Source organism: Biomphalaria glabrata, chromosome 11 (genome assembly GCF_947242115.1).
Source record: "Biomphalaria glabrata chromosome 11, xgBioGlab47.1, whole genome shotgun sequence".
Lineage (NCBI taxonomy): Eukaryota > Metazoa > Mollusca > Gastropoda > Planorbidae > Biomphalaria > Biomphalaria glabrata.
In genome coordinates this window covers 13,823,544-13,840,573 of record NC_074721.1, presented here as the reverse complement: position 1 = coordinate 13,840,573, position 17,030 = coordinate 13,823,544, and the positions used below count along the sequence as shown (strand labels likewise).

At 36.9% G+C, this 17,030-nt stretch overlaps 1 protein-coding gene across 1 annotated transcript; it reads right to left on the bottom strand.

Moving 5' to 3' along the window:
* Window positions 1-2,369: 2,369 nt before the first annotated feature.
* Window positions 2,370-4,722, bottom strand: LOC106072090 (probable serine carboxypeptidase CPVL). The gene is made up of 2 exons (XM_013232358.2): window positions 4,594-4,722; window positions 2,370-4,416 (listed from the first exon to the last, which is right to left on the bottom strand). The coding sequence occupies exon 2, from the start codon at window positions 4,413-4,415 to the stop codon at window positions 3,051-3,053; it is 1,365 nt and encodes a 454-aa protein (XP_013087812.2). The 5' UTR covers window position 4,416; window positions 4,594-4,722; the 3' UTR covers window positions 2,370-3,050.
* Window positions 4,723-17,030: the final 12,308 nt, after the last annotated feature.

The following is a 17,030-nucleotide window of genomic DNA, read 5'->3' as shown; positions in this document are numbered from 1 at the left end:
CCAAGTGGGTTTTCATGACCTTAAGAAGATACTTAAAGAAAAAAACAACTGAATGTACAGAGGCGGGGGAGTGGGGGGGGGAGAAAGTCTCGGGAAATCCCGAAGTTATTTTACGTGAAAATATAGTTGACACGAAAAGACATATCCTTATCATCCAATTTAAAATTTTGAAAGAAAGAGCGGGAGAGAGATAAATAGATAGAGAAAGAGAGAGAGACAGAGAAAGAGAAGAAGAAAGTTAGAGAGACATGAATAGGGAAAAGGAGTAAGAAGGGTGAAAAGTAGATCTAAATAAGAGAAGCAGTAGAGTAAAACAAAGCAAAACTATAAATGACATAGACGGATTACCCCCCCCCTCTTCCCTCTCTCTCCACCCCACCTTCACTCTCGCGCACACTCTGTAAGTTGTACTAGCCTTCTCTTCACACCCGTTAGATAAAAAGGCTTTCAGAATTGGAATCTTGTTTGTCAAATAGGTTGTCCACGTTTCGGATGTTCCTTCAGAGTTAAAGATAATCTACTTCCTAGTGCAAACCTCCCGCAAGACGACGAGGGATGGCAGCGGGCAGGGTATCGACTCAGGACCATTGAGACTCCAATTTTGAAACTGCTATGTAGTACTCTAGTAGATGCATGCGGGAATTTTTCATAATGCTTTTTAAAAATTATCCGATTATCACTTAACGTGTTCGAAATTGGGATATTTTAAAATATTGATTAAACAAAGCCGAATAGTCAGGTGATATTATTAGCCTACAAGTCAGTGAAAAATGACTTTTGATTTTCTCAACTTTGAAGATTAGCCGTGTACGTGTTACAAGATAAGAAAAGATAATTGTATTAATGGAGAGTAAAATTATCTAACGTGGATCCTTCTGTGATCAATTATTTGGAGAAGCCTAAACACTACATTTACCGTTAAGACAATTTTTTAACCTAATTTTCACTTCATTCAATGGGCGTGTGGCTGAGTAGTAAAACGCTTGGCTTCCGAACCAAGTGTTCCTGGGTTCAAAACATCAGTGAAAGGGATTTTTAGTTAAGGGATTTTTTTGAACGTCCTTGAGTACCTGACATTAGTTATTGGTTGAACTGGCCACATAACACACTCGTCAACTGTCAGTCATGGAAATGGATGACCTTAATATCATCTGCCCTATAGATCGCAAGGTCTAAAAGAAGTACTTTATATTTGTATTTTAACTAACGTCATTATATTGTCGTCTTGTAAAGGAATTTCCAGTTAGAAAAGTATGGGAGTTATCCTCCCTATCATGTGTTTGTAGCTAGCTACATATCCTGCCCTCTTTAGCTATTTAAAACTGGACAAGTAGAATAATAAAAAGTAGATTTTATTCTATAAACTTAAATGTACCTAAAACAAAAACATATCCTAATAAAATACCCAGAAAGACACAACAATAAATCCCACAGACTTGTTGTTGTTAGTCAAGACTGATCCAGCCTAACCCCAAACCTGGCCTCCATATTTCTCATTTTATGCGTCTTTTTTTTGTCTGAACGTAGAACTTCCTATTTAAACCATCATTACAATCATTGATTAGTTCAAGAACTTAGTTCTGGAATATCTTTTTTAGCGGCCCTCGAAAGGGGAAAAGACGCTATTAGTTTGGCGTGGAATGTCTGTCCGTCCGTCCGTCCATCCCGTTTAGATCTGTAAATTACAAAAGATAGTGAAAATCCAACATCATAATATTTTAGAACATTTAAAGCTCAGATGCAACGGCTACTTTTTCTTTTCTGAAAGCGAAAAATCTAATTTTTTAAATCACTTATGCAAGTAGTTTTTAAATAAAAATACACCACTTTTACAACTATTCACTATTAATAGTAACAAACACGGGATTAGATCAATTATGTATACACAGCCATCAATCAGTTAGGAAAGGTTCACATCTAGCTTCACTTTCACTTTCACCTAGCCTTTTGTCTGCTGGACCACTGGAGTACCACACAAGATCTGTCAAACTTCTTTCTCCATTCTTCTCTGTCAATTATCTTTGATAGAATTTCATTCTGATGTTCTTTCTGAAAATATTGAACCCTACCTTTTTACCTTTCCAGGGTGGACCACTTCGGGGACCGATTTTGGGTTTGTGTCTTTGTAACCTTGTGTTTAAATGCTTTACGCAAGTCTCTATTAAAGCTATCACATTTCAAACGCGAAAAATCAATTTTGTGTTTTACCAAACCGAAAGCTTGTAAAAATGTTTGCATTATAGAAAAAAATTGCATGACAAGAGAGAGAGAGAGAGAGAGAGATTACATTTTTTCTTCGTTTTAAACCATATTAGCATATGTAGATGTTGTAGTTAATCACTCAACGAGAGGAGGTTACAATAGCCGATGTTTTATTTACAATTATAAAATACTCAGTGAAACATGGACTTCGGCTATCAAGTCACAGGGAGTCTTGTCTTAAGTTCTACAAGTCCTTTTCTACATAAACACTAGTACAGACCATCAACGCACTTCCCAGTGTCACTCCATGTCCTCAATATAGTTCAATGGTAGCACGAAGGACAGCTCCTTGTCCCAGACAACTCAGACTCTCATAACCTGCAGATCACTTCCGCAGAATTTAAAACAGTCTTTCTTCTAGAATCATTAAGACGTCTATCCCTCGTGTTAAACGGTGTGCAATATAAGCTCACACTTCCTAGTAATAAGTTGACTAAAAGTGAACGTTGTCTAATATTAAGGGTTCGTTCCCCTTTTATATTGGTTCTCATTATTTTTCACACAACCATTCTCGGATATACAAAAAAAAAAAGTATCTAAGAGGAAGAACTTCACACTTGCATTGATATCTCTCAATAATGTACAAGTATTTTTCCTTACTTGATAACAAACAATATAATTAATAAGCAATAATTAATTGACTGTCTGGCGCTACATCTTAATACAGAGACACACTTATTAGCTATCTGGAGCTACATTTTAACATAGACACACTTATTAGCTATCTGGAGTTATATTTTAACACACACACTTAATAAGTATGAAAAAGTTTTGTTGTTCATTACTGTTCATTTCTGCTCATGTATACATCCCATAGTTGTAAACTGAAGCATCATTTCTCGTGTTACATCAGGTTGGTCATGACCCGCACTGTGTCCAGCGTTATGGATGACCACTCGACAAAACTGACCAACCTTTGAGTAGAATCCCAGCAGACGATCACGCCGCTTCCACACAAGTCGGACAGAGTCATTGTATTCACCTTGCAAGGACCAATGCGTGGACGCAAGAGCCGCCTCCACGACGGGCGATCCGACAATGCCGTCAAGATCTCCATTGTAGATGAGAACCTTGAACTTGTCCATGAGCAAAGTCAACTTGGAACTAGAACTGTGCAGGATATCCTTCGCAAGCTTCTCGTATACTCTCATGTTTGTGGCAAGGAAGGAGGCGTCTCCAGCGTGCACCAATCGACGCAACCTGTCCGAATTCATCACGTCTTGGACCGCGTCGAACGGCGGGTACACCTCTGACAAGAAGTTGCCCACGTCTGGGCATCCGAACGTCGGTCGTATCGACTCCATTATTTCTGTTACAGCATACTGGGTCATCTCCCCCTTCTGGAATGCTGTTATTGTTGATATTGTCTCCCTTTTCCAGTCATCGATTTGCCTTGGGGTCACAGCCCCTTTGGAGTGATAGAAGTCCATGTATGCCAGGTTTTGGGACATGGGGTCCAAATAGGGAGCGCAGAGGTAGATACCAGCTAAAGGAAGACTTGATTTGCCAGATTGAATCATTTGAGCCAGAAGATAAGCGAACCCTGTAACATACTGACCAGCATAGGAAGCGCCGCCGATGTAGAGCTCTCTTTGCTTGTGGTCTGGAAACAGGACGTAGAACTGTTCGATGAACTCATAAAGATCTCCAGAGTAGCCATCTTGTGTTGACCTATAACCTTCCTCGCCACTCTCACTATAACTATAGCCTACTCCAACTGGATTGTCGATATATAACATTGAAAACGTCTCGGCCCATGATTCGCTCCATTTCTCGTAATCTGAGGATTCATTGATTTTCGAGCTTAGTCTGATCGGCCCGTTGTCGTGAAACAGACCAAACATTGACGTCACGCCGGGCCCGCCATTTAACCACAATAAAAGTGGAGCAGAAGACCTAACGCTGGGTTGGATGGCGGGAAAGAACCAAAAAAATAAATTGTTTCCTACTTTCTGATCAACAGTGATAAAACCGGCATAGCTTTTGGGGATAACTCCTCTCTCGTCTGCAACTTCGCTTAGCTTCTGGGCTTCAGTTATCTTCCCTTCACGAATAAATGGCGACAGATGAAGAGGTCTTAAGGTTTGACAGTTTGTGGCAGAGATGACAAGATACATTGACAATAGTAGTAGATCCGTACAATGTTTGTTCATCCTTTAAAAGAAATGATAAGACAATCACATAGCATTGGCTAGCAATGTCAATTTAATGCAACAAAATAAAAGCAACAGTAGCTCAAAGTATATAATACAACAATTTAAACTTTTAAACAACCAAACGCAATCAGAAAGTTAAAGATATAGCCAGTGTTTTAATACAATCAAAATATACCTGAAGATATATATTTGCAATGGCCCAAGGTATACAGGCAAGATGATGACATCAAAATATTGAAGTAATTTCTTAAAGGCAAAATTCTCTAGGGATCCGCAATGCTAAAAACGTGTACACTCTGATCACTTTATCCACTTTAACTAGTGTGAATGAAAAGGTTTTGTTAAATAGTCTGGCGATTAACGTATTAAACCGGAAAAATAGCCGACCATCTTGGCCTTGACATATGACATTATTCCATTATTTGAAAGTAATTGGTAAAGGGAAATCATTAGTTACTAAATCCTGTCAATGTAGTTGTACTGATACTTAGGACGTCTCTGTTTTAGTTGTAGGACAAGGACATCTGGAAGTGGACTCGAAATCCAATCACTCACGTCCCGGAGATGTCCAGGATTTGGACATTTTTGCTGTTGATAATTGTATATCTCAGTGTTTTCCAAACCTTGTTCCGTGGGGCCCTAGTTTTCCTGAATAGGTGTTCCACAAACTATTGGAATAATTAACTAGTAGGCCACCAGTGAAATAACATCTCTTAAAAAATAAGCAAAGTGTTCCGCTAAATACTCAAAATGTGCGGAAGTGTTCCGTTAAAGAAAAAGTTTGGGAACCACTGGTCTATCTGGATGTCGGAACAAAAAAACTTACACAGCGGAAACGGAACTCAGTACTAAGACAAGACTTCCGTCTCGATTCAAGAGACATAATAGTCGAGGTGTTACTTATTGATAAGTACAGTCTGAAGTTCTCAAACACAGACGTATCAGTTTCTTGTGATAGTTTAGAGCAAAGGATTGTCATTGATCATTGACCTGGTTAAACGGAATATAAGAGCTAATTATATTATTACTTAATTGTTTATTTATATTTGTTAAGGATGAAAAATTTGTACAGGTGTGATACTCTTGTCAATTTATCTTGCAATCTCTGCTGCAAGTTGTGTAGCTTTAAAACCTAAATTGTCTCCCCTGTCAAGGAAAGATAACTGAAGCCCAGACGTAAGCGAAGTTACAGACGAGATAAAATATAACTATCTATAGATATTATTTTCTTCTTCCCTCAACAGTTTAAACGAGAAGAAGTAAAGGAAAGACCACTCTCTTATTTCTGCGGATAGTCCACGAGAAAACAAGAGGGGGGGGGGGACACGTAGTCACAAAATAGCAGGGCTGGACAGTTGTAACCAAGAAATATGACTCTTTTTTTTTTTATTTCTACCTGTCACCTAAGGCCGGTATTGCAAAATCATGGCGTGTGCTACGCCGCCGGTCGACTAGTAACTATATAAACCATAACTTTATTAATATTATGCAACCCTTTAAACCATTCAAGCCAGCATTAAGTATTTCACTCTCAGACCTTGCGATTTATAAGGCAGATATTGTAAAGGTCATCTGTTTCTGTGGACTACGGTTAACGATGGTGTCATGTGGCCAGCACAACGACCAACCGCCTTCCCCAACTACTGTTAGGTACCCATTAGAGCTGGCTAGACTGAAAGACATCATAAAGAATTGAAATAAAGATCCCATTCTCCACCAGGATTCAAACCTGGGAAGCCAAGCGCCTTACCCCTCGGCCAAAGCGCCTCCTGTTAGATATTCTATTCTTCTTTTATTTTTGTGTTTATACATCGTATGACTTAACGACTATTTATAAAACTTCTTTTGACTATACTGACTTAACTTTATGGTTACATTTTTTTTTTTGATAAACAACAATTATACATTATGAAAAGTCTAGTTACAAATATGGATCTTGAGAATTTTTTTAAAAAAGACAATCTCGTTTTTTTTTAGATCCTAAACATAAAAATGATCTAGAACATTGCATTCACCACATAAGGACTCGACATAATCTACTTTTACCTCCCCCCCCCCCAGCCCATCACTTTTCCCACTCCAAATAAGAGTGAATCCTTACAGTACTTCCATTTACTTCGAAACACAAAAGAAAATAAGAATTTATAAACATGCTCCTAAGTTTGTGACTTCTTTGCTGCGGGTCACAAGTAACTTTCATGCAATCCATGTCTATATTTTTATCATCACGTATAGCAGCGGTTCTCAACTTTTTAAGCTCCGCGACCCCTCTTTACAATCCCACACTCTGCCGCGACCCCCCGCCCCCCGCTTAGACACACAGCAATAGAAGAATAGACAAAACTATTCATTTTTTCGATGGTCTCTGGCGACCCCTTGCAAATCGACCCCCAAGGGGGTCGCGACCCGTAGGTAGAGAACCCCTTAAGTATAGAATAATGAAACATCACCAAAAAAAAAAAACAACAAAAAAAAAAAACTGTCTATATAAGGAATTAAAAAAAAAAAGTTAGAACAATCGTGTGTCAATGTATCTGTGTGAATGTGTGTGAGGCTAAAAAAAAAGTTTTCAGCATAGGCTTTGGTCTATCTTTCTTTGTATCCATTTCTTTCATTATTATTTTCATGAATTGTACTGAAATCCAACTTTTTATGAGATCATTAAAAATTGTTTTATAATTCCGTCAGTTGTATAAACTTTTTTGGAATAGATTGTTTCGTTATTTTGTTTTTGTTTTCTTTTGGTATAAAATTCACACGCTTATTCATAACTAAAGACTATTACGTCATCGTTCAAAACTGCTCCTACTGTATGACAGGTAGCGGGCAGGGCTCGACATCTGAACCTCGGTTACAATGCTCGTATGTGCATACCACACAGCCAGACAGTAATCGATTTAAAAATTATGAATTGAATACAATTTTAAAGCTCTTTTTTATTCATGTTTTTGAGAGATGGAAACAGGAAGAGAGTTTTTCGTGTTTCTTGTACAGAAGATATCAACCTGAGTCGAGTCACTAATTAAACATTGCTAGTCTATATCAGAATTCTAACTCCAGCATTCTTTATTAGGTTGTTGGTCTTATCACAAATCTTAAGTTAAAAAAAGAAGATATAATTAATAAAAAATAATCCTTTTTAGAGGCCCCGAAAGGAGAAAGGACGCTATTAGTATTGTTTGGTCTGTCCGTCAGTCCCGTTTAGATCTCGTAAACTAGAAAATGATAGTGAAAATCCGACATCAAAATATTTTAGACCATTCAAAGTTCTGGTGCAACGGCTACTTTTTTCTTTTCTGAAAGTGAAAAATTAAATTTTTAAAACCAATTATGCAGAAGTTTTTTCATAAAAATACCCCACTTTTACAACTATTCACTATTATAGTAACAAACACGGGAGGCTATTTAGTTACGGACCGACGGGGCACCACACAAGATCTGTCAACCTTCTTTCTCCATTCTTCTTTGTCATTTGTCTTTGATAGAATTTTATTCTGATATTCTTTCTGAAAATATTGAAAACTGCCCTTTTACCACTTCCTGGGCCGATTTTGGGTTTGTGTTTCCAAACAAACTGTCTTAGAAACCTTGTTTTATTGTATCTTTGTGTAATAGGAGGTAGTTCTAACTGATAAATTACTTTGTCGTGAAAACAAAATCAACAACTAAAATTAAGGCAAAGGAATCGGATCTAAAGCAAAGATTACTTGAGTATGTCAAGGTCGTTTTTCTGGCATGTAAATTCTCTCTTCTTACGTCATGTTAAGATTGTGCCTTTGTAGGTCAATGTGAACTTTAAGATTATAGTTGGGGTAGATTATTTGGCGTATCTAAAAAAAGCACGATATGCAAAGAACCAAATGGCTTCCGAAAGAGACAACTGGATACAAAGGTCACAGAATACACCTCTGACACCAAAAAAAAGGTAAATACTGCCGAGAAGCGTAGACGGCCAAAGGAGAATTAAACAGACACAGGCAGACCACGGTATTCATTGCGTTAGATGTGGCGGAATAAGTAAATTATAGTTATGTCTGCGTACTCTCGTGAAATACTGCAATCCGCATTTTTCTTTAGACTCAAACAAAAAATCCTTGCATTTTGGGCCTACTAAGCTCATTCTTCGATACCATTTTAATTTAATTAAATAGCTTGGAGTTTTGATGAAGACTCTTCAATCAATTACATTTTAATTGGAACCATGCTTTAATTATTTTTTTCATGAAGAGACTATACAATATACAAATTTCTAATCTATATTACTTTCTGTCTTTCTAGCTTTAAACATTGAACACTCCCTTTGACCTCTTCCCCGATTTATTACAAAGAACGCTCATTCGATATTTCCAAGTGTCATAAAATGAATTCTCTTATAAATCTTTCTGCCCTGACACCTTTCTCATGCCCCACGAGTTATGAGAGCGGGTAAATAGGTTGGTCTGTATATACTAATGTAAATAGGTTGGTCTGTATATACTAATGTAAATAGGTTGGTCTGTATATACTAATGTAAATATGTTGGTCTGTATATACTAATGTATATAGGTAGGTCTGTATATACTAATGTAAATAGGTAGGTCTGTATATACTAATGTAAATATGTTCGTGTGGATATACTAATGTAAATAGGTTGGTCTGTATATACTAATGTAAATATGTTCGTCTGTATATACTAATGTAAATATGTTCGTCTGTATATACTAATGTATATAGTTAGGTCTGTATATACTAATGTAAATATGTTCGTCTGTATATACTAATGTAAATATGTTCGTCTGTATATACTAATGTATATAGGTAGGTCTGTATATACTAATGTAAATATGTTCGTCTGTATATACTAATGTATATAGGTTGGTCTGTATATACTAATGTAAATAAGTTCGTCTGTATATACTAATGTAAATAGGTTGGTCTGTATATACTAATGTATATAGGTAGGTCTGTATATACTAATGTAAATATGTTCGTCTGTATATACTAATGTATATAGGTTGATCTGTATATACTAATGTAAATATGTTCGTCTGTATATACTAATGTATATAGGTTGGTCTGTATATACTAATGTAAATAGGTTGGTCTGTATATACTAATGTAAATATGTTCGTCTGTATATACTAATGTAAATAGGTAGGTCTGTATATACTAATGTAAATATGTTTGTCTGTATATACTAATGTATATAGGTAGGTCTGTATATACTAATGTAAATATGTTCGTCTGTATATACTAATGTATATAGGTTGGTCTGTATATACTAATGTAAATAAGTTCGTCTGTATATACTAATGTAAATAGTTTGGTCTGTATATACTAATGTATATTGGTAGGTCTGTATATACTAATGTAAATATGTTCGTCTGTATATACTAATGTATATAGGTTGGTCTGTATATACTAATGTAAATAGGTAGGTCTGTATATACTAATGTAAATATGTTCGTGTGGATATACTAATGTAAATAGGTTGGTCTGTATATACTAATGTAAATAGGTTGGTCTGTATATACTAATGTAAATAGGTTGGTCTGTATATACTAATGTAAATAGGTTGGTTTGTATATACTAATGTAAATAGGTTGGTCTGTATATACTAATGGGAGCGGTGTAGTTGAGTGGTTAAGTGCTTGGCTTCCAAACCAGGGGTCCTGGGTCAAATCTCGGTGAAAATTGGAGTTTTGAATTTCGGGATTTTTAGGGTGCCCCTGAATCCACACATCTGTAATTGGCGCATGATTTAGGTTGGGAAAAATAAAGGCGGTTGGTCGTTATGCTGGCCACATTACCCCCTTCTCGTTAACCGTTAGCCATAGAAACAGCTTATCTTAACATCACCTGCCCCATAGCTCGAAAGGTCTGAAAGAGCAACTTAGATCCTGACATTATTGATAGATATCTCTTAGAAATGCTCTAATGTATCCTGTCAGTTTTAGCTCATTAAGATAACATAACCCTTTTCACACGAACCATATAAAAAAGGGATTCTCAACCTATGGGTGGCGACCGCCTTGGGGGTAGATTGACCATTTGCCAGGGGTCACTTAAGACCATCGAAAATATGGATTGTTATTGTGCACTCTTCTATCGCTGTATGTGTGTGTCGGGGGGGGGTCGCGGCAGAGTGGGAGGTTGTAAAAAGGGGTCGCCAAGCTTAAAAGGTTGAGAACCGCTGATATAAAATATCCCTGAGTCAAGCATAAATAAATATTCACGTTAACAATGCTTTGGATTCCTAGTGCTACACCTAGCGGGAATGTAGATCTAGATCTAGTCTTTACAAAACAATACAGTGTTTAACTGGTCTAATTCTACATTTCATATTGTAGTAATTTTACCAGCACTCACAAGCCAGATTTTATACCGATAGTTTAGGTTATCGAAAAAAATTCCAATTTGCTTTTAGAAAGCGTTTTTAAATTGACCTGTGTCACATTCGTAAACTAAAGTTGTGAATGTAATGAGCCGTATAACATGACGTCATTAAAGTCGAGTTCAACATACACATTTTAAACAAAAGAAAGTGAAACAAGGGGATTTGAAAAAAGTTGCTCACAGTGGCCATTTACGCAACAGATTTACAAAACTGCTTAAGTTATTCCAAGTACATGTTGAGAAATAAGCGTGAGAAATTTCCAATTATTTAAGTGGGAGAATCTGTGAGAAGCCTCTCTCTCTCTCTCTCTCTCTCTAAATATATATTAACACACACATACACACACATTTAACAATTAAATTAAATTATTGCTTTTGTATAGCGCTACTTTCATGCTCCGAGCGCCATGTGGACCAGTGGGTGGAGAGGGGTATCTGGGAGAAGGTTTTCCGTGCTGCCTTTAAGCGCTCAGTAAACATAACTCTGCTCGAGTCGGGTGTCGAACCTTGAGCCAAGCCAAGCCAAGTTCAAGTACTTGGCCTCTTGACCACGCCTCTCTCTCTCTCTCTCTCTCTCTCTCTATCTCTCTCTCTCTCTCTCTCTCTCTCTCTCTCTCTCTCTCTCTCTCTCTCTCTATATATATATATATATATATATATATATATATATATATATATATATATATATATATATATATATATATATATATATTATATATATATATATATATATATATATATATATATATATACTAGAAGCATTGTTTCTAAATGAAATGTTTGAAGTTTTAAATTGCGTGTTAGCCCAGCCTGTGGTAAATCATGTTTAGTAGTAGCACACCGTTCCCTCCCCAGCCTCCTCCTTAATACTTGTTTACAAAACCTAAAGTCACATGCAGTTGGCTGAAAATTGGGCAGGATGTGAATTCAGTTTATGACTTTCAAGTTTCTATGACATTGTCAATGATGAAGTGACGCGGTTGGGACGAATGACAATGGGAACTGAAAGCCTAGATCTAATTATAGCTGGTTTTTTAAAAGTAGGTCAAGGGAGAGAATTAAGGTAAAACTAGAAGTGTCAAAGTTGAACTTAGAACTGACAGTGTTGACACCGAAACATGAACATCAAAAAATGATGTAGATAGTTTAGATCTTTATTTCTAGTTAAAGAACAAGAACAATAAAAATATTTAAAAAAATAATTTAAAAAGTATTAACATTTTTCCTGTACTATTTTAAAGACACACATTTAGGATACTTTAGGTATTGTATTGAATTAACGAGACACTAACATCACATTAGTACAAAGTGCAAATACACACACACAATATATAGGCTTTATTAATTTTAATGTATCAATTACTCTGTATCAATTATGTAACTAAATTTGCAATAGATTTAGAATAACAATAATAAGTCTGTGCCATTGGAAATATTTTACAAAAAAAGGGTGAGGGAGAAAGAAGGTCTTATCTGGGTGAAGGTTATTGTGAACGTTTTAAAATGAATTTTATATATAAAAAAAGTTGGACGACTTGAATTCGAACTCGAGGGCTCAAGCATCGTCAAGCCGACACACTAACCACTGTGCCAGCAAAGTGCTCATGAAAATAGATGTCTCGTTACTAGCTATTGTTAGTTTCAAGCTTTTAATCGACGAGCTTATACCTTAGACAAAGTATAAATTATACTTACTCAACTTACATCTGTCAAGTACAATTTCTTTCTCTTGTTATATACGAAAAAAAAATTAATTACCTAAAATTAACTATTTGGATATTTTAAAAAATTGATTCTTGTTTTGTCAGATACAGAAAATAATTGTGCGAAATTTCAACTTGATCCGAGATTGTGTGCGGAAGAAAAAACGTGTTTAACATTTTACCAGACAGACAGACAGACGGACAGAGTGATTTGATATAAGCTTTGTAATAAAACTATGTAAAGGGGAAAACAAGGACAATGGAACTATAATTTATGCACACTGTGACTAGGGCCGGTCCTACAAATTGCGGGGCCCTATGCGAAACGGAATGCGCGGGGCCTAGTCTGGGTAGGATCACTAGACTATCCAGAACTTTGGAGTGGGGATTGAGGATTTTTTTCCAAACCCTAACCCTAACGCTCATTAAATCCTAACCCTAGGCATAAACGCGCGAAGCACCGACGCCAAAAGCGTTTCCTTGCATTCTTCACAGGAGAAACTCATTCTCCTGACATCAACAGCTCATTATTCATCCTATTCAAAAAGGACCATTTTAAAATGTTTTACTTGAAAAATATTTAGTTCAATCATCATCATCATCATCATCAAACTCCATTAGAATGAGAGCTTGAGAGGCTCAAATCCTCTCTTGCAAAAGCCCTGGACAGAAACCCTGCTGTCTTGCGTAGTGCATGAATGTCGCCATACAGGTCGAGAATTTTGGGTTTCCCAGACCTGTCGAGACGGAGATCAGCAAGTCTGGGGCAGTCAAACAGAATATGAGGCACGGTTTCCTCTTCTTCCCCGCAGCGAGGGCACCGTGAATCGAAATTTGGCCATAGCCGCGAGAAATATGAGCCAACAGGACAGTGGACTGTCCTGCACTGTGCTATAATAGCTTGCTCAGGCCTGGACAGCCTCCACCACGGGGAAGTGCGGTCAGGGCGCCTCATGCGCTCCCAGACTCCACGGGCTTTTTGGGACTTGTCCCAGCACTCAAACCACTTTTCCATTTCTGTTTTTTGTATTATAGCCAGGGCTTGATGAAAGCTTACAGCCTGATCAGTGGGTGGAATTTGCCCTCCCTGGTGGGCCAAAGAGTCTGCGATTGTGTTGCCAGTCACACCTATGTGACTCGGTACTCACTGCATTATTACAGGGGTACCATAGCGTTGTTTGATGTTATGTGAAGCCATGATGACAGTGTTGATAATGGGGGGCCATGGTCCGGGGCTTTGCAAAGCATGTAGTACAGATTTTGAGTCAGTGACCACAACAATCTGTGTTGCCCTCAAATGTCCCTCGCCGAGTTGAGAGTCAATGACTTTTAAGGCTTCACAGACTGCCATGGTCTCCGCATTAAAACTGCAAACACTACCACATGGTCCAAAGATTTTGACTGTGTGAGAGCCAAGAAAGTCGATGTAGGCTCCATAGCCTGCTCTTCCAGAATCTATTGATGCCGATCCATCAGTGTATGCAAAAATAGCACTGGGCTTGAAGGTATTAATGGTCTCCAGAGCTAGGATTTGAAGGTCGTTAAATTAGTTCAATAGACATGATTATAACTTTGTTTTGTTACAGAACTAGAATTCAAAGCTCTAACAAAAAATTTCGGAAGTGGAAGGAGAAATTATGTGGCCAATTAGTTTCTTCTCCTTTGCATTTTTAGGATTCAAATTTATATCATGAATTATAGTCTCAAATTTGTTTATACAATAGAAAAATATCAGTAGAGTAAAGGTTGAAAAAAGGTGACTAGGAAAACAATATTTGGGTTCAGAAAATTTTCCAAAACAAAGTCTTTCATAAAATAACTATGATAAATACGTGTGCAATTACATAAACTCTGTCGCCATATTTGACTATTCTGTTTTAAAACGTCATGTGTTCATCTGTAAAGGGGGAGAGGGCGGTAGAGTGAAAACGTTAATCCTTTCTCCTTTTATAATTTCTGCTAATGATTGCATTTGACATTTAAGAATAGGGGGTGGGGCGACTCGATTAAAGAATTTAATTTATAGCATATATGAATTATATTAGGGACATATTGTTTTACATTTTGTAATTTCATAACTAAAATACAAAAAGAAAAAAAGTATGTGGTTTGTCCGATGGGTGGAGGGCGATTGCATGTATGGCCCCTCCCACCTGGTACAACCCCTTTTCATTTTATATTTTACCTTTACCTATCCCTTTGTCTGTTAGACCGTTGGGGCACCAAGCAAAACTTGTCGACCGTCTTTCTCCATTCCCCCTGTCGTTTGCCTTGTTTAAAACCTCTTTCAATGGCAGGCCCGTTCATTCATTTATGTTGTCCTCGTATCGCTTTTCTGTCTGCCTCTTCTTCTTTTTCCTGGTACTGGTATTTTATACTTACTAATGATAAAATTTGAGATCAGAGTCTGTGTGCGACATAATATACAAATGGGTTAAAACATCAATATGTACCTTATATTATATAGATATTCAATCAATTATGTTCACAAACTATGATTTCTCCATTAAAAAAGGACCGCCCCCCAACTCAGAGGGCTAGAGTGGGGAGGGCAATGGAATCAACCGCCCCAGCCCCCATCTCACAGAATTGACTAAGATATCAGATTTGTAGCCATACAATATAAAAATTATTTAGTAATTCAACTTATTTTAATCACAAATCATAATTTCAAAATAAAAGTACAACCGCCCCCCCCCACTCAAATGGTTTAGGGCAGTAAATGTATTCGCCCCCCCCCACACCTAATTCGGCTAACAGGGAAAGACATAATATAAAGATCGGTTAAAATATCAATAACACGTTTTAATTATATAGATATTTAATTAATTATGTTGACAAGCTGTGATTTCTACAAATAAATTGGACCGCCCTCCACTCGAAAGTTTTAGGGGGGGGGGGGGGCGCGATGGATGCCATCGCCTCCTTCTCAATCCCACCAAATCGGACAACATACTAGAGGGGGTGGGGGCGAAAGAATCTAAAAATAGGTTAAAATATAAATAATTAGTATATATAATTAACATAAATAATAAATTCGTATACAAATTGTGTGATTTCTTTACTAAAATTCATCCTCCCCCATTCGGGCCGATAAGGACTCAGATATGCCTTTTACGTTTAGGCTACTATCGACTAGAATAATATCTTTTGATTTTTTAAGAGATCGAGATAAATGTAGATCTATATTTATATGCAAGTGACAATTAAAGTAAATAAAGTACTGGAACTTCCTGTTTTGGTTAAAAGTCGCCCTACATTTGTATTAAATGATAGCTGACAATGCCTTCTTTTTTTAAATCTCAAAAATTGACGTTTTCCGAATGTGTTTTGATACTTGAAAGAAAAATATATGTGAGAAGTTATAGAAGAAAGTTGTAGTTAACAATAGAAATAAAACAATGAACAAAACTGTCAATTTAAACTGAACAATCTCAATGTTAATGCACACTTTCTATTAGAAACTTCTTTCTATCGATTTGAAACAGAACACAGTTTCAAATGGAGCATAGTTAGGAAGAGTTGTAGTGGCACCGCTTGCGCAAAGCTGCAGTCTTCTCCTAAATAATGACAATGTTAGATGAAGATTCATTAGGACTTGAGTAGTCTTCTCAATTTATAGAGGAAGTGGGGTACTTGCTATTATTTGCTTAGCGATACTATAAGTTCACATGATTTGTATATGTCAATATTCTCGGCCTTCTAAAATCTAAAATCAATTGTCCAACGGTGATAGGCGTTCAACAATATGTATTTATATTAAATGTGTCCATCTATTGTTTTTTTTTTTAGCTTTATAAGACTACATATATATCCAACAATGTGTAAATATTTAGTTTTGATAAGGTAACACAGTCAACTGAAGCTCAAAATAGGAACTAGTGAAGTCTGCCCATGTGGAATAATGACTATGTCCTTCAAAACTGCATTCCTTACCAAGAGACCTGAACAAGACACTGGCCCCTAAACACACAAATAGAAAGAAAACTATATGGAGAGCTCTCTGATTCGGAAACCACTGCGCAGTTCATCTCATATATCGGTCTAGTCATTTGAATTCTTCAACATAAAATTGAGAAAGAAGAAAAAGAAGAAGACGTCATCCCAAAGTAGTATACACTCTTCTTCTTCCATGGGATTGTCCTAAGGGTTGAGGCAAAGACTCTTGGAACTCTAGGCTCAGGGAAGTTCCCCTCCATCAGCCTGTCTGAACAACAAATGATGTCCTAGGTATAACCTTCTTTACTCGCAGATAGACTAGGGCTGATAGAAATGAGGCGAAGTCTGGACATTAACTATGGTCGGATCGATGTCGTGTCCTTGTTAGTTGTTAATTAACGGATGTGTCCTTGACAATTTCAAAATATAAAATTTAAGTTGTTAATTAAATTAGGCCCATAATAATACTCTAATAATAATAATAATAATAAGGCTTGTCTTCGAGTCCGAAGATTAATGAGGAATGCAGCATTTCACTGTGGCTACTCAGGCCCACCTGCGACTTATATATTTCGCCACATCTGCGAAATCATTG